The sequence below is a fragment of the Halyomorpha halys genome, unplaced genomic scaffold (genome assembly GCF_000696795.3).
Source record: "Halyomorpha halys isolate HHAL.00 unplaced genomic scaffold, Hhal_1.1 Scaffold940.1, whole genome shotgun sequence".
NCBI classification, from domain to species: Eukaryota; Metazoa; Arthropoda; class Insecta; order Hemiptera; family Pentatomidae; genus Halyomorpha; species Halyomorpha halys.
In genome coordinates this window covers 166,515-191,519 of record NW_027114279.1, presented here as the reverse complement: position 1 = coordinate 191,519, position 25,005 = coordinate 166,515, and the positions used below count along the sequence as shown (strand labels likewise).

The 25,005-nt window shown below is 31.4% G+C and overlaps 1 protein-coding gene and 1 long non-coding RNA gene across 2 annotated transcripts in view; one reads left to right on the top strand and one right to left on the bottom strand.

The window, feature by feature from the left end:
* The window catches only part of LOC106687280 (uncharacterized), an 18,929-nt gene extending 2,587 nt beyond the window's left edge, over positions 1-16,342 (bottom strand). The window contains exons 1-7 of the mRNA XM_014431060.2: positions 16,206-16,342; positions 15,967-16,090; positions 12,118-12,286; positions 9,414-9,602; positions 9,079-9,323; positions 5,699-5,905; positions 299-488 (exon numbers count right to left, since the gene is read on the bottom strand). Coding sequence (XP_014286546.1) covers positions 299-488; positions 5,699-5,905; positions 9,079-9,323; positions 9,414-9,602; positions 12,118-12,286; positions 15,967-16,090; positions 16,206-16,211 — 1,130 coding nt within the window. The 5' untranslated portion in view covers positions 16,212-16,342. The remainder of the gene's footprint in view (positions 1-298; positions 489-5,698; positions 5,906-9,078; positions 9,324-9,413; positions 9,603-12,117; positions 12,287-15,966; positions 16,091-16,205) is intronic.
* LOC136796781 (uncharacterized) overlaps positions 1-25,005 on the top strand; it is a 30,903-nt gene that overhangs the window by 4,970 nt on the left and 928 nt on the right. Inside the window, exon 2 of the long non-coding RNA XR_010844532.1 lies at positions 5,692-5,864. This is a non-coding gene — a long non-coding RNA (uncharacterized lncRNA). The remainder of the gene's footprint in view (positions 1-5,691; positions 5,865-25,005) is intronic.

The window sequence follows — 25,005 nt, the reverse complement described above, 5'->3', positions numbered from 1 at the left end:
TTTTTTTCCTAAATACTTGTCCAAGGCCAGGTGAACAGCAATTATTGACTTTTGAAAAGAAGTCATTTAAGTTATGCTAATGGCATAAAAACCAAGCAGTACAGGATGTATGAAAGAATATTGTCATCATTTTAATAGTAATACCAAAAATATTTATTAAAGTTCAGCCATTTATCCCAGTAACTTATAAGAATATTACTTATTTTATATTCCTCTCCTTAGTGACAGTTAATAAATAATGTGTATTATATACATGAAATTCGAATAAATTGTAGTAAATGTAATATAATAATAATACCTTTTAGCATTATCCGATTGTTGATTGCAGAGCTTTATGTAAAATATGTTGGGAAACACAAATGTTGAAAGTGTAGTTGTAGAAGCTCCGATGAGTGCCAAAATTTTTCCGAATTTTGGAATGGTTTCACCAACGATAACGATCAGCCCAACTATTCCTGTTCGAAGAAGGCATCGCTTGAAACCGAATTCTGAAATACAAAAAGTTATAGAAGTATATATGTATTCTCAGACATATATATTTTTTCATCTATATGTTGTGGTTTTTCTTTGTTAAAACTAAGGACCCTTGCACACGACAAGAATTTTGGTGGGCTGGTTTGCTCCGGACCGGTTAGAAAACCGTGTTGACACTCAGTCGCACATAGTAGCGAATGGAGGTTTGTACACGCTAAGAGTTTTACCGACCCGATAATTTCCCTGTGAAAGCAGCCGGCCCATCGACTACAAGACCAGGCGCCTTAGTACAAGAGCCAGGAAGAAAAAATGCAGTTATCTCACCCCAATTTTTTATTACTTTAATGAAAACTATGTATAATTAATAGTCAAAATTGATGAGTCTGCTAAGTATAGGTAGGGGGAATAAAAAATGGCGGCTGTTTAAAAACCTTAAAAAAACACTAATTTTTCATTCGGAGATCTATATCTTAAAAACTACCAACACTAGAAAACCTAATAGCACATTATCTAAAGAAGAGTAAATTTGCTGAAATATTAGCCTTAAAAGAGCTATTTACGTCCAATAGTTCCCGAGATATAGCTTTTTAAAAAATGTACTGAAAGATTAGTAGTTAGTTAATTTATTTTGAGAATTCTATATCTCAGGAACTATGTGACGTACAGATGTCTCTTAATTAAATCTAATCTAAATCTTAGATTAAAGCTAGTTTAATGGACTATAAAGAAGTTTATGAACTTTACCTTCGTAGGAATAGTAGTTTTCATGATATTCCCTAAAATAAATTGATTTATAGTTGTTCGGACAATAAGTTTGATTTATGAAAAACTTCATTTCAGATCCCATTGGACGTACAGATGTCTGCCTGCGCTCAAATTAAAGCTAGTTAAATTTATTACATAATAGTTAATTATGTTTATCTTTGTAGGAGTAGTAGTTTTTATGATATTTGACAAAATAAACTCACAAAATGTTAATTTAAAGTTGTTTAAAGAAGAGGAATTAGGTGTTCCTCAGGGTTCCTCACTTTCACCAACCCTTTTCTCCATTTATATCAATGATCTTCCTGATTCCATTCACCACGTTCAGTACCACCTATACGCAGACGATCTCCAAATCTATTTGTCCTTCTATCCCTCCGAAATGCTTGAGGCTATCCAAAAGATACAGGAAGATATTGACAGCATTAACGCATGGGCGTCTAACAATGATTTGAAGCTGAATGCCAAAAAAACGAAGGCCATTCTTATCGGTTCCAAGCGCCTCCTTCATACCCTCCCTTACTGTCCTCTACTTTTCCTTAACAACCAACCAATTCACTTCTATCCTACAATAAAAAACCTTGGTGTCACTTTTGATCAACACCTCTCTTGGAATAACCATATTTCTCAAATCACACTTAAATCCATAACTGTACTCAAACAATTCCTAAAATTCCGTAATTCCATTCCTCAGAACACTCGTCAGCTCCTAGTATCCTCTCTTGTCTTCCCCCACTTCGACTACGGATCCTTGGTGTACGGAGGGCTATCTGCAGGACTAGAGTTAAGACTGAAGAGACTCATGAATTGCTTTGTAAGATTTATCTTTGGGTTCCCTAGACACTCTCAAGTCTCTCGCTGGTATTCCGAGTTGAAGTGGCTCTATCCAACCTCCCGAAGGCAATACCTCCTTGGTGTTTTTCTATTCCAAGTTCTTAACATCAAAAAACCTACCTATATCATAGATCTCCTCACTCTTCGCTCATCCATCCACTCATTAAACACCAGATCCCATCCGAATGATTTATATATGCCCTCCTATAGAACCTCCTTCTTTAGCAAATCCTTCGTCATACGTGCAACCTCCCTCTGGAATTCTCTTCCCATCTCCATTCGCCAGTCCTCATCCATTCTCTCCTTTAAACAACACCTATTCCTTCATTTATTGAATAACCAAACCTCCACATCTTTGTAATCAAATAAATAGGCAGTTATTGATTAACATTATAAACAGTAGTAAAGTCAATATACCAATGTTATTTCATTCTACTATCTGAAAATTTGTAAACGCTCGCCAGATAAAAATCTCACTGTATGAACCTTGTAATTATTCTTAGGGGACATATGTCCCAGAATAAAGTTATTTTTTCATTTCATTTCATTTCGTATAAAATGTTGGATTTTTGAAATAATATATTTCTAGATCCATAAGACGCACATATGTCTGCCAACACTTCAAAATAAAGGAAATTTAACTTACTATAAAGTAGTTTATGACACTTATATTCGTAGGGGTAGTAGTTTTAAGAATATTCTCATATGAATATGAATTTGGCAAATGAAAATTTGTCCGAACAACTATAAATCAATTTATTTTAGAATATTTCATGCAAACTATTACTCCTACGAAGATAAAAATCATAAACTACTTTATATCTGATTAAACTAGCTTTAATTTGAGTGCTAATAGACATCTGTACGTCAAATGGTTTTTGAGATATAAATTTACTAACTATTGATCTTTCAGTACGTCCCATACAACATTTTTATGAAATGTTGCTTTTTAAAAAGCTATATCTCGAAAACTATTTAACCTAAATAACTCTATTAAGGTTCATATTTTAGCAAATTAGCTGTTCTTTAAATGACGTTCTCTTAGGTTTTCTTGTGCTGTTCCTACTTTTTAAGACATAGAGCTTTGAATGAAAAATTAGTTTTTTTTATCGCTCTGAAACAGCTGCCATTTTTTATTCCCCCTACCTATACTTGGCAAACTCATCAATTTTGACTAGTAATTATGTATAGTTTTCATTAAAATAATCAAAAATTGGGGTGAGATAACTGACTTTTTTCTCCTCGTGGGCTCTTGTACTATCTGCAATTCTTAGCGCGCACAAGTGTTTTTACCCGGCTTCATACCGGATACGGTGCATAGCTGGTTTACTATACAATTACCACTTCTTTATTTATTGCAGTGATGTATTGCGTACGGAATTTCTAAAATTTAAATTGGACTCACGGTATTTTATGAGTCAGAATGAAATTAAACAAACCTTATTATATAGGTGCGCTAAGCCGGGGTAAATAGAATTTAAATCATTGGGAGAATTATACTTACATGTTTGTGATAAAAGATGCTTTATTAAAAAAAAAGTTGTACATCTACAACAATGAGTCATAACAGTGAGAAAAATATATTGTATTTATCAATGTACTGGTCCTTAGCTGATTCGTGTCATTGATTATCAAGAGGTTTATTTATTTCAAGTTTATGTAATCGTGCTTCGTCTTCATAATTTTTGAAGCCTGGATGCAACTTACAATTTGATGGGCTCAAAAGAATATTTATATCTGTCAAAACGTAATAAAAAAAGTACGAAAATTAGTTTTGAGTTTGCGTAAGTCATGTTCTGATAATTTTGTATTATCTGGTAAGTAATTAGTAAAGTTGTAACAAAGAACTGATTGATTTTTTTCCGTCTAGATTTTATAATTGATCATAAAATCCATGGCTGGAATTGGATTTCGCTTTTAAAACTAAAAAAATGAGCGTTCTCTTATCCAATGAAGATTCATTACTGAAATCATTTTAACTTTTCTCTTTGCTTTTCTGTAGTGTGTTAGGGCATTTTGACCGTTATTGAAATGGAAATTATTACACACAAAGTTATATCTTTCGGGGAGTCCAGAAAGGTACTATGTGATAAATCCTTATTAAGCAACAAAAAAGACACTGGAGGTAGTTTGTGTCGAATTGAATCCTATTTACCGCACCTTTGAAAAAGAAGCGAAAAATTGATTTAGTGAGTCATTTTTATTCATTCTTAGTTTAAATCGTAACATGCCAAAGACAACGAAATTAATAGCTTGTACGAGGGCTGTTCAGATCGTAACAGATGTTTTGGCCTATCGTGGTGATGGGGGGAGGGTAGAGCCGCCGTCTTGGTGTTCTAACTTTCCTACATACAGTACACATCCAGCTGTTGTATGCTCTCTGTGAATCGTCAAAATGTGCCCTGCAATAGAAACTCCGCCACTTGTGAAGTGCGGTCTGTGATCTAGTTTTTGTTGGCTCGAAACAACAGGCCAATTGAAATTTATCGTCAGCTTTGTGATATTTATGGGCAGGGGATAATGAGTGAAAGCCGAGTGATGCAGTGGTGCATTGATTTTAAAAATGGCCATAACAGTGTTCGTGACGAGGACCGTAGTGGTAGGCCTAGCCTTGTGACTGATGACCTGGGAATGCAAGTAAATGGCAAAATTCGTGAAAACCGTTGTTTCACGATTACAAAACTGTCGGAACATTTTCCCCAAATTTGACGGAGTTTAGTGCACGGGAGGGGTTTGACCATACACCATACAGCCCGGGTTTGGCGCAGAACAATTACCACCTCTTCCTAGCGATGAAAAAAGGGTTCGGTAAACAACGCTTTGATACTGAAGCTGAACTGCATGCCGGTGTAAACCAGTGATTGAAATCGCATGCGGCAGATTTCTACAGAGAGGGTATTGAAAACCTTGGGCCACGGTATGATAAGTGTCTCAATTTGAATGGCGATTGTGTAGAAAAATAGCTTAAGAGTGTACCTTTCAAATGTATATAATAAACTTTGAGTTTTTAAATTTGTGAATTATTTATTTCAAAACGTCTGTTACTTACTGGACAGCCCTGGTATAATATACATGCTAGACTCTTTTTATTTGCAGAAAGGAAATAGTTGATTGACTGGTTTAATTTTCTTTATTTAATTAAGACGATCATTTATTCGTTTTGGTATAGTTCATCGAAGGATGTTGTAGATATTCTCAAGTATTTGAAAATGTTATTTTCATAATAACGTCTCGTTGCAATCAGACGTCTTATATTCAATTTGGAAACTATAAGAATACAGAGTTGAAAAGGCCCAGAAGCAAACCGGCCGGGTATACGTTCGCCTCCTTTGCGAATGTTCTTCTGGATTGAACTCCCGATAGGAACCGGACCGGATCTCTCCAGTAGAATTCTTATCTTGTGCAATGGCCTTAAGATTAAGGGCTCATATTTATTTTGAACCAAGGAATAAACTTAAACCTCTGCCTGTAATAGAATAGTAATCGGTCGATAATCCATCCTTTCCCTGTTAATCATTTAATCAGTAATTGAAACTTTTAATCCTAATTTTCAAATTATTTTACATACTTTCATATAAATTATATTTATATAATCAGGAATAAAATTCTATTTTATTATAGATCTCACCATGCGGAATTTTCAAAATGTTTTCCGTCTGCAGTGATACAGGATTAATACATATCAGGAATGCCATAATCGTATGCAGTGTCATCAGTATGTCTGCACACGTGACTAAAGGAGATGGGCTTAGAGATAAGAGTATATTATCTTCACTGGCTTCTCCATATATTACGTAAGCTAAAATTGTCATAGGAAGATACAGCGCCAATATAACTGAAAAAAAAATGTTTAGAATTAATCTGTGTTCTGTAAGATAACCTTGCATTTGTTCTTGAATACAATGCAATAAAAAATTAACGCACCACTTTATTTATTTGAAAAACAAATACTAGACGATACAGAATCACTCAGAGTTACCATGATTATTTCTTTAAAATAGTAATGGGAGGTCAGAATGTAATTGTAGTTTAATCGGAATGTTAATAATCCATGATTTATCTTTTAATATATGTTTACTCTGGTGTCTAGGGCTGCGTCATCAGATTTGTTCATAACCAGCCTTAATTTGGTCTCTTACATTGTTTATATTTTTTCTTACAGCAGTATTATTCACGAACTTTTCAATAATTCTGGACACGAATTCAGGTTGTTGAGGTTCTGTTTAAGATCCTCAGTGATAAGGGTTGCTAGTCATCGATTATAACCATTTTTTTGTGGTGATTCTACACCTAAAAATAGTCTATGCATGTCTGGGGCATGCAAAATAATTTTTGCAATTTTAACAATTTTTATATTATTGTTTTTTGCTTTTAAAGGTGTTTTAAGTGAGATTAATAAAGTAAGAGTTTAAATGCTTAAAAAGTACAGAAACAGAAGCTCCTATAAAAAGCTGAAATTTTTTTTTTTTAAAGTAAGAAGCAAGTTAGATTTGTTTTTGACGTACTCTAAAAGCCTTAAATGCGAATTTTCATATAAATAATAAAATAAAAAGTTCTGTGCTTGATTTCTTGGAAGATTCTTTTTTCTAGCAATTTCCGTTGTTCAAGAAAACTTTCAAACTCCCCAAAATTTTATCCAAATCCAACTTGCTTTAATTTTTTTTCTTCTTACCTGTATAAACATGTTAGATTCCATTCCCTTTATGTGAAAAAAATGTATTCTCTACTTCTTCAGTGTGAATACAACTTCGACAGACTGTCCGAGCTAAATGGGGTAAGATATTTTTAAAGGGAGAAACAAATTTTATATTAGTTTTTAACACTTGAAGAAACACTTGTACAATGTTTCATAGCATAGTCGAAAAACATTGCACGCTGTTCATTAGTCGGAGAGCTCTTGCTTGAAATACGTAACTCATTTTACACAATGTTTAATTTATTTTCTACAGTTTTGTGCTTAAGATATTCTTTTTTCGTTCCTAGCGAAAAAAAAACATCCTTCTAGAAATCAAATCCAAAACAAGTTTTTAAAAAAAAAAAATCATATTTTAAGATTTTTAATGGACGTTAAAAACAATTCTTACTTGCTTTTCTTAAAAAATAAAATAAAATAATAATAAATAAGTTCTTTATTATGCATTTAAACTCACTTAATAGAATCAACATTATTTTTTTCTTAATTTACTCAAAAAAACAACTAGATTAGTATTTAATAACCTTGAAATTCTACAGAGTAAAGGCATAAAATTACAAAAATATTCTATATTTTTCTTGGCTCCTTGTGCTCTTGAAAAGCTGGTACTTGGGATGGATGAATGAGTACCTTAAGAAGTAAAATCATTGTAATGAATTTGGTTAAAATCGGTGTATCCCCTTGTTTGTCCTGGAGCCAATACTGAAAAAGTGACTTATTTTACATAAAGTTTTATTTACTAAATATAATTTTTTTCTTGATACAGAGGTAAAAACATCTATGTTTGCCGCCAGAATAAAAAATAACTACCGATTGAATTATTTTTTAACAGAAAATACCTCCCCCAAAAAAAAATTATTTTTCATCGTGACTACAACAGAGTTATTATCAGATTCTTAAAATATAGGTGTCGAACTATTTCATTATATTCTAGAAAAATCTAAACTTTTTTCTCAGTGCTCTATATCTTTAAAGCTATTTAAAGCAAGAAAAAAATCTTGCTTAAGTGCATTAAATTTTTTAAAATTTGGTATTGTGGTGTGATGGAGATTTTTACATTCAATAATTCCCGAGACATAATTTTTGTAAAATCGACATTTTTCTTTCAAATTACAATAAATGAATTTGTGGATTTATTTAGGCCAAAATCATGGAAACTACTACCTATACCAACGAAGTCGTTAAAAACTCCTATTTTTTCTGAATTCTCTACAACTATTTTCGAAATTTAAAAAGTGCTAGTTCTAATATCTTCTTTGAGTCTTCCTTCTCTTATAAATTTCTATATGCTTATTTCAGGTCGAATACCTCTTTTTCTTTCCTATAACAAGACTGTGGGCGCATACCCTGCAGGTTATGGTTGGATCTATGGCGAATACACTTAAAACTTGTCGATCGTATGTGATTAGTGTTTGGCTCTCCGCCATGTCTGATCCTCCTTTCCAACTAGACTGGCCATATTCTGAATACCTGTTGTCCGAGGTCTTATGATTCTTTTACACTATACCTCTCGAATTAGAGTCCTGGACTAGTTTACCTCACAACCTGGAATAACGTATTTAGTGCAAATCTGTATAACTAGTGATTTTAATTAGTAAATAAAAATTCTAGATAATGGTGACTTATCTAAAAAAAAAGTGTTTTTTGATAGATATTACTACTCACTTTCTGTTACAATACATCACTACGTTTCAATTTATGCATTACGAAAATAACAATACACCACAAAATTCAATTTGCTACATGAATATAATGCAAAAAAAAACTTTAGAGCTATATAAATGATTTCTTAGTTTAAATAGGTTGGTAGAATGGGGGATGGGCTCACACATAAAATTTTAATCATAATTCTATATATAGTACTTTCATAACAACTGCAACGAACCTATTAAGGTCCCATTTAAAATTTAAAATTAATAAAATGTTTTCTGTGCTTAATCTAAATTTAAACGACCGTAATCATCCAGATCAACCTTTAGAATTATAAAAAAATATAAAGCGGTAGGAGATAAATTAATTGTTGGCTATATTATACTGTAAAATTATAATAAAATATATAACTGCAATATATTCTATAAAAGTAAGACCTTCTCATGTGTCTCTTCCTAAATTATGGAAGGACTAGTTAATATTTATTTTTAAAGCAAACGAACAATATTGCCTTCCAGAGAGGTACATGGTCGTTTTGTGAAAACCTCAATTGTAATGGCTGTAAAATTGACCAATTCGAATTGAGATATTTACAAAACGACAATTTGTGAGTTGTCCCATTATAACTTTTTTTTTTTTAAGCATAAGTGATACAAGTTACTTACCTATAAAGGCTAAAGTAACGCTGAGCTTAAACTTTTTCCTATTTCTCATATCATTCTGTATAGATGGAAAGATGGAAGCGCCTCCGAATGAAAAGAGTATGGTTCCACTCGACGTGAAGATGTCAATCAAAGCAGGTTGTTTGTGAACCACTGTATTATTCTTGCTATTATAATCAATAGCCATCTGAGCGAATATTAGACAGCAGGATATCAAAGTTGTTGACAGAGCGAAAACTCCAACTATCCTGAATAATAAAGGAATTTTATTTATATAGAAGTAAGAAGTTATATAGAAGGTTGAATCTGAAAAAAAAAATCTTCTTTTTCTATATTACCAGAAATCTTTTGGCGAACCCAGCCACGTAGGAGGTGTTAAAACTACTGCCAAAATTAAAATCCAGACACAAACTGATAATTCCTGAACATAATCTTCTAGTAGTGCGTGCATCATTTGAGAAGCCAAAAGGAGGTAAACAGTTGCTACTCCAAAAAGTGTAAAGTAATTGCAGATGGTTACAGATCGCCTAATAACATATAAGCAAATTATTGATATAATTATTTTACGAAAAAGTTAGTCTATTTTTAAATGTCTTATAAAAAGTATCGTTTGTGAGCTAATTTATCTATTCCTTCTATGAATAAGTGCTTGTCTTGACTTATACTAATGTAAATATCGTAATCCGAAACGAAAATTATAGAGAGATATTGCTATTCGGAACTTCAAGTCACACTTAAATTTGAAACTGCCGAATATTCATGACTATACAAATGCTATTTTATTTATTTTTTTAATTCAGATAAAGATCTAGGATGTTAACATAGTTTAGAAAGAATTTATGATTTTTTATACTACAAATATATGTGCAATCGATAAAAATATAGCTCCACTTATAACCTGATGAAAACTGTTACCAATCGTGGAGTATTATTTGAGCGACAATGAACGAACAAAGGATAGCTCAGAGCAGCTGCTGGATTTTTTTCTTGAATTGGTGAGAACTCTTTCTGGAGTGGGAAACCTTGGCGAATAGATTTTTTTTATTGAGGCTTTAACACCCATATGTTCTCCAATATATGGAGGGAAAGATATCCTACAGGTTACCATTTTATTCTTACCAGAATGGGAAGAACCAGATATTCTGTGAGGATAATAAGAATTAAGGGTCGTGCACATCAACGAAAAACGTACGTGGTGTGAGATGCCGGATGGAGTTCGAAAAAACAAAAGCATGGCGGGAATCTTCTGACCCTTCCCCGCACACCAACGCTAAATGGGAACTGCAGATTGCGGAAGAAACAATTGCATTTTGTCTTGTTCAGTTGAAAATATGCCGTCGGATTAATATAGTTAAATTTTAGATTCCTATTTATTATTAAGTTTGGTAGGATTTTAACAATAAAAGAACTAAGAAAATAGTCCAAAATATAGCTTGTAATAAATTGAATTGTATGTAAAAGGAGTTTTAAAATAAATTGCAATTAAAAGTATTTATTATAGGAAGATAGTTCGGCTGGCCGTAAATAAAGCTATCAAAATAGTAAAATTGTTAACAATAAATAGTTTTCTTCTACTACTTAGATACCTTTATTGACTGCCACGCAGAGAAGTGCCAAGTAATTACAGTAATGGTATACAAGTAATTATACCTAAAATAGGCAAGTTAATTAATATATTATATCCTCATATCCCGCCATATTATTACGTTCTGCACTCCGTTCCTCGTCCTTCAACTCTTTCGTTTTTCGCACCTCGCGACCATTACAAACATCCTCCTTTCCCCTCTTCACCTGTGCGGTTTTAGACACGAGAATGCTGAGTTAGTGCCTTACCACTCGCCACATTGTTCTTGGCTAATACATTATCAAATGTCTCTTGTCCTACTCTTGATGCACTTTACTCATGATTTATGTCAACAAAGGAACGGAATTAAAATAGTCGATGATGAATTTGGAGACCAAAAGGACGAATCCATCTCAGAAATACGAATGAATAATTTGTTAAGTGACACTGGAACCTGGAGCCTACTTAAATATTTAGAACTGGACGATTGTTCTTGGTAACGTTGCTGGCTGATAAATTTGTTTTACACATAAATCATTGAAATATGGAAAATGTTTTTTATAAAAAAATAAGTCATGTTTTACCGTACGTTTTAATTACAAACAATTTATTCTCTGTTACATTCACTCACTTAGATATGAAGGATTTTTTTTTTATGGCTGACCCTACGAGTTTGGGTATTGACGAAGGTCAGTGGAGGTGGTATGTACTCGATTGATAGTAAATATGGACATCGACCCTTCGGATTCACTAAGGATTGTATTTATTATTATTTTATTATCCAATTAACTACGCACCACTTGAAAGTTGTTTATCAGTAATGAAATATTATTCTCTTAATTAAATTACATCACAGCAAATCATTGATATTTATGAACAATTGTTATTGTACAGCTTAATACTCCAGAAACGCATGTCATCTGAGAGATGACACAGGAGCATTTTGAGTGCAGCTCTTCAAATCTGCGATTTCCACACTTCAACAATTCTTATAGCTTAACTTTTTTAGTTGTCAAAAGTAAAAATCTACACTAAAAAAAGTATATACATACAATGTATACATAAAAAAGTATTCATATCGATAAATCAAAAATATGTTATCTGTAATTGAATTATTATACTTTTAATCCATTAAATATAATGATTTTATATATATATATATATCGTTTCGAATATATTTTTTTGTTTTTTTTTGTAATAAAAATAGTTCAAGCCGGAGGTAACCGCCGATACTTGTCTAACATCCACCATGTTTGTCTCTATGGAATAAACAAGTATGTGAATTTTGTATATGTTGTTTTTTTACAATACTTGGCAATGTTTGCGCCAAACTTTGTAGACTGCTTAGGACATAATGTTTGTCCATGAAGATGGTCTATAAAGTTGGCCTTGAATAGTGGAATAAACTCTTTTCATTTTACATTTCTGTTTTCTTCTTAATTTTTCTTAAATTTATATTTGTTGGTGAATCAGCATACCTTCCCCACTTTCCCATAGCACGCTCTCCTATATCAGGATAAGGATTCCTACTTATTCCCCTACATTCTGGAAATCGTTCTTCTAATATTTCCCAGCACTGGCCTAATTTGACACCACAGTAGCATGAATTCAGCCCAAATATTATCAAGAGCAGGAATCCATACCAACCTAAAAAAACAAAAACATATATAACAATGTTAATCAAATGTTTATGTTATTACAGTAGTTCGTTAAATTACAGTTTTTTTTTTTCATTCAAACATTTTAACTACTTCTGGCAATTTAATGGTTTAATTTCATTCAAATTTGAGGAATAACTCAAAAGGATATATAATTTAAGTAACAATTAAATGGTAACATTTAGAGATGGCTAAAGGAAACGGCTATGGAAGTAGCTTCAGGAGAAACAAAAAACCAAGAAGGTGGGTGGGTCACAGAAGTGGTCAACTGTACAACAATTTGCAGCCTTTTTTTAGTTTTCTTGTTTGTTTTTTTACTTGTGTTTTGATATACTATAATTACCCAAATGTTTATTTGTTAGCAAGGATTTTTTTTTTTGGTGAAAATTTGATTTGATTTTTATTTATTTTCCATTCTCTCTATGATTCATATACGTTTATTCACTAATTAAACTTTTCATCTATTTATCTGAGATTTGTTACAACGGACGTCTTTAAATTCAGAAAACTGGTATGTTTATGTCCCATACATCTTTTTGAATAGAAAAACTAAACTGAGCATACTCTCACCAGTGTTTGTGTCCTTACCCATAGTACAAGAGCCCAACAAAAGAAAAAAGGCAGTTATGCCAACCAAATTTTTTATCACTTTAATGAAACCTATGTATAATTATTAGTCAAATTTGATCAGTCTATCAAGTATAAGTAATAATAAAATAGGGAATAAAAATTAATTTTTTATTTGGAGCTCTGTCTTTAAAACTACCAACAAAACTAGAAAACCTAAGATAACATCATTTAAAGTAGAGTAAATTTGCTGATATATAAGCCCTAATAGAGCTATTTACGTTTAATAGTTCCTGAGATAAATTTTTTTTAAAAACAGCATTTGATAAAAATTGCATTGACGTTGGGTTTACGATCAATCTTATTACAAAAAATGTATAGAATAATAAATGTCGATAGTCTAACTAGCTTTCTATTAACTTAATTTTTTTTTATTTTATCAAGAGCATACATTGTAGTAAGTGTAAATCAAAAATAATAATAGAATTATTATTAAATCTGTGTATTAAATTGAAACGAATATTTGATGACAAAATATTGAAATTTATTCTTGATTTAGGATTTTTGTTTTTAATTGTGAATTTATTTTGATAAATCAATATCTCAAAAACCATAAAACGTACAGCTGTCAGCCAGAACTCAAATTAAAGCTAGTTAAACGTATTATAAAGTAGTTTATTACACTTATATTCGCAGGAGTAGTAGTTTTCATGATATTTGCTAAAATAAAATGATTTATAGTTCTCGGATAAGATGTCATATGCAAAATTTATATTCATATTTGAATATCATAAAAACTACTGCCCCTACGAAGAATCGTGTCATAACATACTTTATAGTAAGTTAAATTATCTTTATTTTGAATGCTGACAGACATATGTATGTCTTATGGTTTCTGAGATATATTTTTTTTTTAAATAATCTTCAATTTTACCTGAATAATTACTTTGGACTTCCTTATCTACATATTGAACCGTTTTATGGCTTACTGTGCCAACATTTTAATATTTATTAGCTCAACAGAAGTTCTGCTAAAACTTTTGTAGTTCAGGTGTGCCTCGAAATGTTTTAAGCCCAACTCTAGGATTTCGTTGCAAATAAAGTTTGGGGACCACTGGAATAAGTTTTCTTGGAACAAGTCTTATTTATTTTTCATTAGTCATAGAACTGTCTCACACTCCTGATAATACTTTATTTTCATCATATAAGAAGTGCTGTAACTTGTTGTAAATTGTTTATAAAAAATAAAAAATTGACCCTTCTTTAAGATTTATAAAAATGGCCACTATATAAATGGAAACTGCAGTACCCAACATCGGAATGCGTTTGCTGATATGTTAATCCTATGATTATTTTTTTTTCTGTCTCAAGAAATCTAAAGGTCACTACTGATCAATCTATTGTTGAAGTACTGCAAATTATTCCGTTAATGTGTCAACTGTTAATACTTAATGAAAATAATTTTCAATATTATTAATTAATAATACTTGTTTTATTCAACCTTAGAATTAAAATAATAATAATAAAATAATGAAAATAATAGTTCTTATGAAGTTAGAAATTCAAAAATTCATTAATTTATCAGATTGGAAAGTTTATATTTACAAATTGGATATCTCAAATGGTCTATATTGCATGTATCCTTGTGCACTTATCTATATATTAAATATAAACTTTATTGTTTGAATTAATCTGTTTTCAAAAATGTTTCCTTTTCTTGACTTAAACATTAAAAAGGTAAAGAATCAAATTAAACCTGCTCTTTATATTTTAGTTTTTTTGATCATATCTTAAAATGCATTGTTCTAAAAAGTTTATAACAATAAATTATTCAGCATATATCTAATACATGATGTAGTACACAAATATACCAAACAAATTATTTGACAAATCAGTTTTGTTATATAAACTTTCTAATTAAGGGATTTTTCATTAACATATTTCAAAAATTCATTTACATTAAAATATTTTCGTTATATATCTGAATATATGAGAAAACTTCTATCCTTTTGAAAATACTCTGTTAAAATAAGGGTGTGACATATTCTTTGAGTTAGTGGTAAAAGTGTTAATTGGTATTTTTTTAACACTTTTACCCTTAACCACTATGGTACAGGTTTATTTGACAAAATGCCCATGTTCTTAAACTAATTTGATTAGCTATATATAATGACATTCTATGTATTTTTTAATTTAAAAATAATTATTTCAATTTCAAGAATGACTTTTGAAATAATTTTGCCGTATTCTTTAGATTTTTTTCTTTTCTTTTATAAATGATATATAACAAAATTTCAATTTGATATCTTAATGAGATAAAAAAAAGCAGTTATTTATTTTCTTTTAAATTTTTATTATTTATTTGTTATTTTTTGGAGGGAGGAGAGTGGATCCAATCGATTTAATCATCATTCGTTGCTAATTTCGGATTCGTGGTAGAAATTTTGTTTGATTGAAGAATTAAACTCATCATCCGTAACTAATACAGAACAATTGCATTGAAATTTTACTTCAATAAGACTACATTTGAGACGCGTTGGAGTTGATTTTCAACAATTTTTACCACATTAAAAAAATTGTTCACTTAGTCATCGTCCATGCAAGTATTGAAGCAGCTGTTCCATATACGCCTTTGTGAACTGGACCTACCATTAATTCATTAGAAAAAATGCAAAAGACAATTATTGGGAAAAGCGAACACTATCAGGAAGTTCATAAATACCAAATAAGTTTGTAAATCATATAATTTTTCTTATATCTTCTTTTACAAAATTTGGTCCTCAACTAATATGGATGTTATCGCATCATGTTTGACACAAATAAAGAACAATAATAATAATTTAACTAACGTTATTGGCTCATTATAGTTAACGCTTTATTGATGAATGAAAAAAAATGTATTGTCAACATAATTTTAGTAATTCATCAGATTTTATTTCAGTTTAAAGTATTTTATATTGATATTGTATTTCTAATTGTGGTAAATTTTTTAACAAAATTGAAAGTTATTTAAACCACTTATGTAGGATGAATTCATGAATATTGAATAAAAAAATATAAATTTCTCGTACTGAATTACTTACTATTAAAAGTATTAATTACCTGCATCAATTATTGCTCTTGGTAAAGCAAGAATCCCACTCCCGACCATTTCACCAGAAATGAAAATTGCTGCCGTAAGGATTCCGAGACCATGTTTCGCATTTACTCCACTCTCTAATTTTTGCTATAAAGTACATCACATTCTGATTAGAAAATTCAATAATAATAAAATAATTAAACAGTCAAAGTGGCATATATTTTGGAGGCATCATTAAAAATTTGGAGGAATCAATACGTACCGTCATGACTGGCCCGATACTCTTGCAGGTAAAGAAATTGTGATCGGCCGTTTCTTAATTTCTTAGCTGATAGATAAATTTTATCTTTACAACTCGAAGATCTACCACCACCTGTTCTTTACGATCCTGTTACGTGGTTTAATCTCTTATAAACTAAATAAAAAAATAACAGGTTTAGAGATAAAAATATTATCTTTAAACTTGCGTTTCTATAAAAATACTATATCCTCAAGAGTCATTTTTTCTATAGAGATTAATATTTGACGAGAAACCGATCTTAAGAAAAATATTCCACTTTCATTTTCTTATTTGCTTACGTAGTTCAACATTTATTTTTATTCTTGTTATGTAAATTGTGGCGTCCAATTCCAAAACTGGAAAAGTCTATTTCCAAATTTTTAGTTCTAAATCCAGTTTCGGTACTAGATTCTCACGAGATTAAAGAGTTTCTTTCTAAAACATCCAAATAACATGTTATTTAAGTGTTTTGAATATAATAAAATATTATACATCGTCATAATGATGTAAAATATCTCCAAAACTGATAGTTAAATAAATAAATAAATTATACTGATAATCAAATAGGGCACCTTAGTAGTCCTAACAATCAAAAGGGTGTTTAACCTATTAATTATGTCAATGTGGCAAGTAAAAGTATTTTAGACATCTACATCTAATGAAGACTTAAAAATTGGTATTGCACTTCCTTTTACTGTCAAGTTGGAGGTTATGATCGTGGAATCTGGGATCAATGAATTTTTTTTTCTGGTGATACTAAGTCAAGAAATATTAGACACTTTCTGATGGCTCTTGCCAATGCAGGAATGTCTGAGGTCGAGGGAGTTAAGGTGTTTATCAGCGGCGTTGATTAGAATTCCGTTAACTTTTATTTCCTGGCGGTCCCATGGAATAAAAACTTGACCCTTCTACCATAGATAGAGTCGGGCGGTTATTTGTGGATAACGTTCTTGCCAATGCGTCCTAGATGTCGAGTATAAATTATTTTTTATAATTCTAGAAATTTTTATTATCATCATATGCCGTATTTACTCTGCATGCATCCAGTGGTTACCATATTCAAACAATTTGTTTTTTTCGTGAAGAATAACAAAATAAGATTATTGTTTGGATTAGATAGGTTCAAATGTACACAAAATTACAAAAACCTAAAGTTTTTTCTACTAAAGTAGACCAAAACAAAGATTTTCTGTTAGCTAGTACCGACTGTTGGTCAGGTTAAATATCTTTTGTTCTTTTTTGAAAATTCATATAGAGGTTTTCAGGACGCTAAGAACGAAAATGATTAGCTTTTAAATAAAGAAAAATGTCTTGGCCTACAATATAGGAAGCCACTTTTAGTTTTTGTAATTGGTTATGCATTTAATATAATTAACAATCTTGTCTTCTTTTTCTGCATCAATAAACAAATCGATTGGTATATAGTTACGATTAAATACATGCAAAGCAAAGGCCTCATAAATTAATATTAGAACCACTTGTTAGTAGTTTCTTGTTGTGGGTATCAATAAGTAGAGAACATTTTCAAAAAGATTCTTTAGTCCGTTACAAATGTATTTACTATAAAATATGAATATCTGAAAATGAATGAGTGGACCTGGAATGGATTACACGCTGGATAAAAAAACAGAGTTTGGTAGTGCTTCATTACGTTTTTGATATTGAATAAAAGTACGTGAGTATTAAGTACAAAATATAATCAAGTATCCTCGTACTCGGCGATTACAAAAAAACCTTAAAGTGATGAGCACTTTTGTAATTGATTATATCAATTACTTCTTGTACTTGAATACTATCTAATTGCAGATTAATAATAAACTAAGACTGTAAAAACAAAATTAAGTCCTTTCTATTTTCAGTTAGTTAATCCTGTTTTGAAACATCTATTTAATGTATTAAATAATAATTACATCTACTGTGTATTTAAAAACTGGAATTTCTAGTGCTATAATGCCCAAATTTTATCCATAAAATATTCTTATTTTATTTTAGGGTGTTCTGTTATAATTTAGCAGTATTTAAGGAGGTTAAAGTAGAACTAAAAAAACAAAAAAAAAATTACATATATAGACAATGATCCGATTCTCTACAGAAAGATATTTTTTTTTTTTTAGGGAGTTGTTTCTGTTGAAAATGGAAACAATAACCAAAGAGGTATTTAAGTCAGGTGAATCTGACTACAGAAAAGAAAACTAAACAATATTTTCTTAAAATACAAATAAAGTTGGTGTTCGGTAAAACCATTTGAAGAGGGCTTTCCACCGTCTAAGTAATGCAAAGTTTTCTTTTCCGTAAAGATATGAATTATTCCCGGCTTTTTTTTTTTTTTTTTTAATATTAGGCTCCTAACCGACTACAAATTTGACGCATTTAGAAAAAAATGTTTATATAACTCTGTAATAAAAAGCTTATAGCATTTATTTATTTTGTATTTTTTTTAAAATATAATTTACAGTTGTACAAAATAATAAATACAATAAGTAAATATGTGGAATGTTTCGTTTTCACTTGAAAATCTTGGAAAGGAACCACCCATTGGTGGTACTTCAAGCATTAATTTAAATTAGGAGGTCCCGTGGCCATCTTCTTTTCAGTCGCCTCGGAGGATTATCAGGGATTGTTAAGGATGAGAGATTAAGAACTAATAGGTTAGGAGTTTGGAATGAAAAGACGCATATCTGTTTTGGGCCAAATCTGCAACGAATGGGATGTTTGTCTTTGAGTTTATTTGTAACGTAATAAGGAGCATCAAAGATTTTGCGTTGGATTTTGGATAGTAAGGATTGGATGCGTGAGGAATTTGATGGTTTGGTAGAGTCCCAGAGCTCAATTACATATGTCCAAATTGGTCTGATTATCATAGTGTATAATAATTTTTTGTAGTGAATGGGCAGTATAGAGCGTTTGTAAAGTAGGTGTTGTAGCAATCGAAATCTACGAGCAGTTTCTTGTCCTTTCAGTCTTGTGTGTGGATTCCAAGTAAGCCGTTTGTCAAGATGGAGTTTTAGGTATCGAATCTGTTCAACAGGCGTTAGTGGTATATTTAGAAAGGATACTGTAGGACAGGAGGGTAGAGGTTTACGACGGAGAATAGCGTTTATTACAAATAATAATTAATGTTCCGCTCTAGAGACATTTCGACTGAATTCTTGAAGTCGGAAAGAATTATGTACTTATCTTACACAACAATGGTTCAGACAAAATCTCTCTAGAATAGTGTGTTGATTTTTTAAAAGGTGATTTTTTGAGTTTCGATTTTTTACAGCTTGGTTAACATAATAATAACATAAAATTAGATCTGACTAGCTCTGACGTTTAGAATTAGAATTATACAAGGTGTTATTTTGGTACTGCAGCAGTTAACACCTGATAATGTAAAACTATATTTTAGGGTCAATCTATTACAACAGATCACTCAGTTATTAATGATAAACCCAACATATTTGTAATCGATCAAAACTTCAAAAGTGTCTGTCATCGATATTGATTTATCAACCAATGATAATTCTTTAAAAAAATACATTTGTCTTTAAAAACATTTGTCCCTGAGTTTCGTCAACACTATGCAGTATATTAAGATAACCCATGAGGTAATGTCTAATAATGCTCTCACTCCGAGATTATTCCTTCCGAATGGAGGATTTGTAACAGTCAATAACAGGTATTAGAAGGATAGAAAGTAGTTGTCAGAAATGCTTGTGTCTTTCTAGCTTTGAGCTTACGCCTCTCACGACGGTTTTCTGCCGTAACTTTGATTCGGAAGAACATTTGCATGTTTTAGATTTCTACCGGCCGTTTGGCTCTTAAAACACAGCCCTCTTGTTTCTACCATGAATTGAAGGCACTTGATGACAGTGTGGTTTTTGCACCGTCACATGCGAAATCGATTAATTACCGTCTTTGGGTGCTAAAGAAATATGTGAAGCGAGCACATGAAGCACCTTTTGATAAACAACACTATCGATTAAAAGATTGTGTTTTGGGGTAGAACACCAAAAAGCAATAGGGGTTTTTTGCGTTTTTAAAGAAAACCTGAATTACAGTTATTTGGGCAGTTGTAAAATTAGTAATTACTAACGTGATAACATAACATTTTTTAACACGATTTTGTTGGCTAAAATATAAATTGAAATCACAATATTACTAAGACAAAAATTGATTTATTTCATTGAAGCTATGTAATATGAGCTTCAATGAAATAAATCAATTTTTAAAAAATTATCGGTCATATACATGATATATCTTAAAAAATCATTCGGTGAAACAACACAGCTCTCACTTAGCACCCTGCATACGTTCCCAAATTCTATGTAGATTGGTGGGCTCGTGTTGAAGTTACCACTATTTTTTTTTTTTTTTTTGTGGTAAAATAAAAATGTAAAATCCAGAGAAAGTAAAAATTAATAAAAAAAAAAATTGCCGAGTGCAAATCACTAACTCTGACTATGACTTCCCTTAAAAAATTGTTATGTTTCTTTTTTTTACGAAACTTCGTATTTTTGGATTTCTTGATGTAGGAATTTTATAAAAAAGAAAATAAATTTTGTTCCTGCCCAGAATACAACAGTTTAACAAAAGTTAACGAAGCCGTAGTGCAATCTGGAAAGATCGGATGGTTTCGGATCTTCCCGTTAGAATCGATTATTTCCATTATAAGTTCACTAACAGATTTTCCAGTTAACTCCTTTTTTAAGACTTTCTACAGTAAATATAATTTTAATTTTACTGTATTAAGTCATACCATTCATTCCAATCCTGTTTCTGTTCCAAACCTACGAACAATAGTCAATGCTCCAAAATACGTAACAAACAATACCTTACACTATGTCCTCAACACCCCATATGTCCTTAATACTGTTTCATTCAGATTTTTAAATTTTTACCAGAACCTCATCCATCATCTAATCCCTAAGTACGATCCCAATCCATCACCAATCATCCCAATAATTCTCCTCGAAGGTTGAAGCGATAGCGATCCTGGGACCTTCTCCAACCAAGTCATGAGTGTAAACGGCTCAGGTGAGCTCACTAAGTCTCCACTGTCTTTCAATACTAGTGACTTGGCTGGGAAAGAAGCGCTGGAATCTTTTTGAGCCCAAGTCTGCATACCCCAGAAGGGTGTGGAAAATCTTGGTTTGGAGTTCCCCTAGCTGAATGTAAATATAGCATATAGTGTATATGCCAATTTTTTTTTTTTTTAAGAATGGTCTAAAGGCACCATCTAGGAATGCCACTAATAGTAGTAAACTCATAATTTCATTTTCTTACACATACTATTTTGTCACCATCTCTATTATTGATGTTATGTGGGATTTTACAAATATTTTGTAAAATTAGCAAGAGACGTTTTGGATTTCGTCTCACATATGTTGTATAGCAATTACATGTAATCTAGAATTGGTATTAGTTATGATTTTTTTTCGTTGTACTGTTAAGTGACTTCCTACGTCTGGTTGTTATCTTTAGACTACGACATCAGTGATAAGATATTTTTGTTTGACGGTGTATCTTTCTTATCACTTATCATAGTATTTTTGAACTGATCTGATTTTTTTTATCGTGGTACTTACTTATCGAATGGAATTCTTAGTTTTATAAAAAACAGTTTTATTTTGAAGCTTCTAATGTGTTGTTTGCACTTTGATGCAATATATAAATTAACGTATTATATAATCAACTATAATAAATCATTTTACTAGAGTTAATCAACTTAATTAAGTAACTTGATTTTGGGGTGTTTATTTTAAATTATTTCAAGTTTGAGATAGTAAAAACCTTAAGAAAATGCTTGTTGAAGAAGGCATTATCACAATTTTTTCTGCACCACTTCCCCACTCCCTCCATTTCCTCTAATCCCCCGATTAAAGCTTAGTATATTTTATCTTTCTCTGCTTCTTTATTATTTTTTTAATCTTTTCAGATTGCATCTAATTATAAATATCATGCAAAAACAAGATGATTATGTGAGATTTAGGCTGGTGGTCTGCTCAACGCATTTCTCGTCTGGTTCATGATTTAGTGGCGATTAAACTTTCCGAGCCATGTTTCATAATGAAGCCTGTAAGTAGTTAAATGTAGGTATAAGTCTTCGAACTATAAAGTAGAAGCATTGATACTTTGACTTATAATAGAATGACTTCTAATGATGTTATAGGAGTTAAATAGAACAGATCAGCAAAAGTGTACCAAGTGTAAACTACATTTGTACTTTATTATGAAACAGGACTCTCGTCGTATTCTAGGATCGAACGAATATTAGGAGGCTGTAAAGTCACTTGTCTGATACCATGAGGATTCATATGGCTTGCGACGAGGCAGATTATCGATAAATCAGACAAATTCTTATTCAATTGCAACAAGAACTAAGATGCTTGCTAGTTTGGATTCATGTCCACACTGGTGAAATATTGCGCAAACTGAACCTATGAATCCCCATGTTGGTTCATCGAGAACTGAGTCAAGGCAACCTGGGCGCAAGCGGGACCCAAAAGGGATTCATTAGAGACGTATTAAAACCGATTCAAAGAGTCCCATAGAGTTATGGCCGTGCGTTGAAAATGATACATCTACAAAGTTGATTTCTATTCAAAATTAAGCCTGTAAAATGGATGGTAAGGGTATGTATTACGATTGTAAAAAAAATCGAATTTGGGTTTTCAAAGGAAATTCAAATTTTAGGGTTCCCAAAATAAGAGGCCAAATAATCAAGTTTCATAAAATGGTCTGTATGTGTTTGTCAACAACTTAGTTCAAAAATGAAAAGTTGTACATAACTTAATCTGTGTATTTAAGGTAGTTTATATAGGTATGGTCTTTTATACAGTATAGCCAGGGAACTTTGTCAACTTTTTTCGCTAAAATCGACTCACTGAAAATGCCTCTTTATACTATCGATTTTTACCATTTTCCCCAAACCGGCTCTAATGATTTTGATTAACTTAGCATATCGATATGAAGTTTTATCCTCGATTATTAACCAGTCTGACAGGGCTTAGATCCAAAACTTTCAAAAGAACTTTTAAATGACCCCTAAAATAAGTTTAATTTTGTTTACTTAAAACAATTAAATAAATTTTCAAAGCGATGCGGTTCATGATGATGACCATAGCAGTCTCCGAAACGCCTTTAGGATAAAGTCGGTCGCTATCGTTCCCAAATCATTGAAACATAGCTCCAATGTTCCCTTGCTCTGGGTGAGTTGTGAGCCTCCGTATTTTTTACTTCCACTTATTTATATGTGGAATATATAAGTTGGGGAATATTGTGTTCGTGAAGCCTTTCGGATTCGAATTTTTGATAGAAATACGCATTTTCAGGTCCATCGGGTTTAAATAATTATGTATCACAAAAGTGTATATATATACTGTATATGTGTGTATTGAACAGCTTTGCTAAAAGAATCGGGCGAAGCTGAAATAAAAAATTTAAGGAAGGACGTTGCGCTGAAATTATTTAAGTGGAAATGCTTAAAATGGCGGACGCATGTTCCGTATAGTTTTACTATACCGCACCCGTAAAAACTGTTTAGAGACAGATTAATTATTAGAAACAGTCGATTATATTTTTATTAAACTTTATTATTCTTGTCTGGAGCAATGTTAAACCCTAAAACAGCAATTCCCATAGCGACACTTTTTTTTTGTCTTTGAGCTTGTTTTTAATCGGATATTTCAATAACTTTAACACGACTCCATACATTAGGTTTGGCTTAGTGCATACATGCGCGAATAAAATTCTTATTCTGTACCAAATTTTAGAAAAGCGTCCCATCAATAAGACATGATATTTTAGAAAATCCCGTGTTTTGTCATGAACCTGCTTTCTTTTTTAAATTCAAAGGCAAGGGCATTATGGTCATTTTTAATTTGAAATTAAAATTATTTTTAAATATGAAGAAGATGGTCAAGGTTGCGGTCAAAAGAACAAAAATAATTTACAACTATTTATTATCCGACGTTTCGCCCCTCTTTGTTGTCCTTCATTAGGGCTGTTCAAGATGATAGCTGAAGTCTGAAAAGTCTTGTGTTCAGTTTTTCAAGACTTGAAAAGTCAATAAAGCTATCATCTAGAACAGCCCTGATGAAGCCCTAGAAAGTGGGGAGAAACGTCGGATAATAAATAGTTGTAAACTATTTTTGTTCTTTTGACCACAACCTTGACCATCTTCTTCATATTTAAAAATAATTTTAATTTCAAATTAAAAATGACCATAACTCTGGCCACCTTCTTGAGGCTTTATAAAGGACATTGAATGATACAAAGTCAACCTCTATAAATTAATTAAAACCGGAGTTTTTCATTATTCAACACTACTGTTTCTCCCTGATAAAGACAGAAAACATAAGAGTTATTATAAATAAATTAGTGATTTGTTAAGACCAAAGATTAATTTCAAGTTTAGGATGGCATATGAAAAAAATGGTGGTCCAGATTGTACCCTATCCTCCTCCCCAATTGATTTCACCATAATTATAACTGTATGGTCAGAAAATCAGAAACCATTGTGAATAACAATAATTAGTCAAAGGACTAAAAAGCATGAGTAAAATCAATTTTTTATATTCATTCATGGAAAAGTTGAAAATTCAAGTGTAATAGTAATTAAAGCCCCTAACAATATCCAAAAACTTTGAAGATAAAACATTTAGAGCCATTAGTCTTCTTTTTAAATAAAAAACTGTCACTTTTTAAAATACTTGAAGATGTTCCATAGAAAATGCACTTATGGCGTAAATGTTTTGAGTCAGTTTCCACTTCAATGAGTACTTATAAAGATATCAGC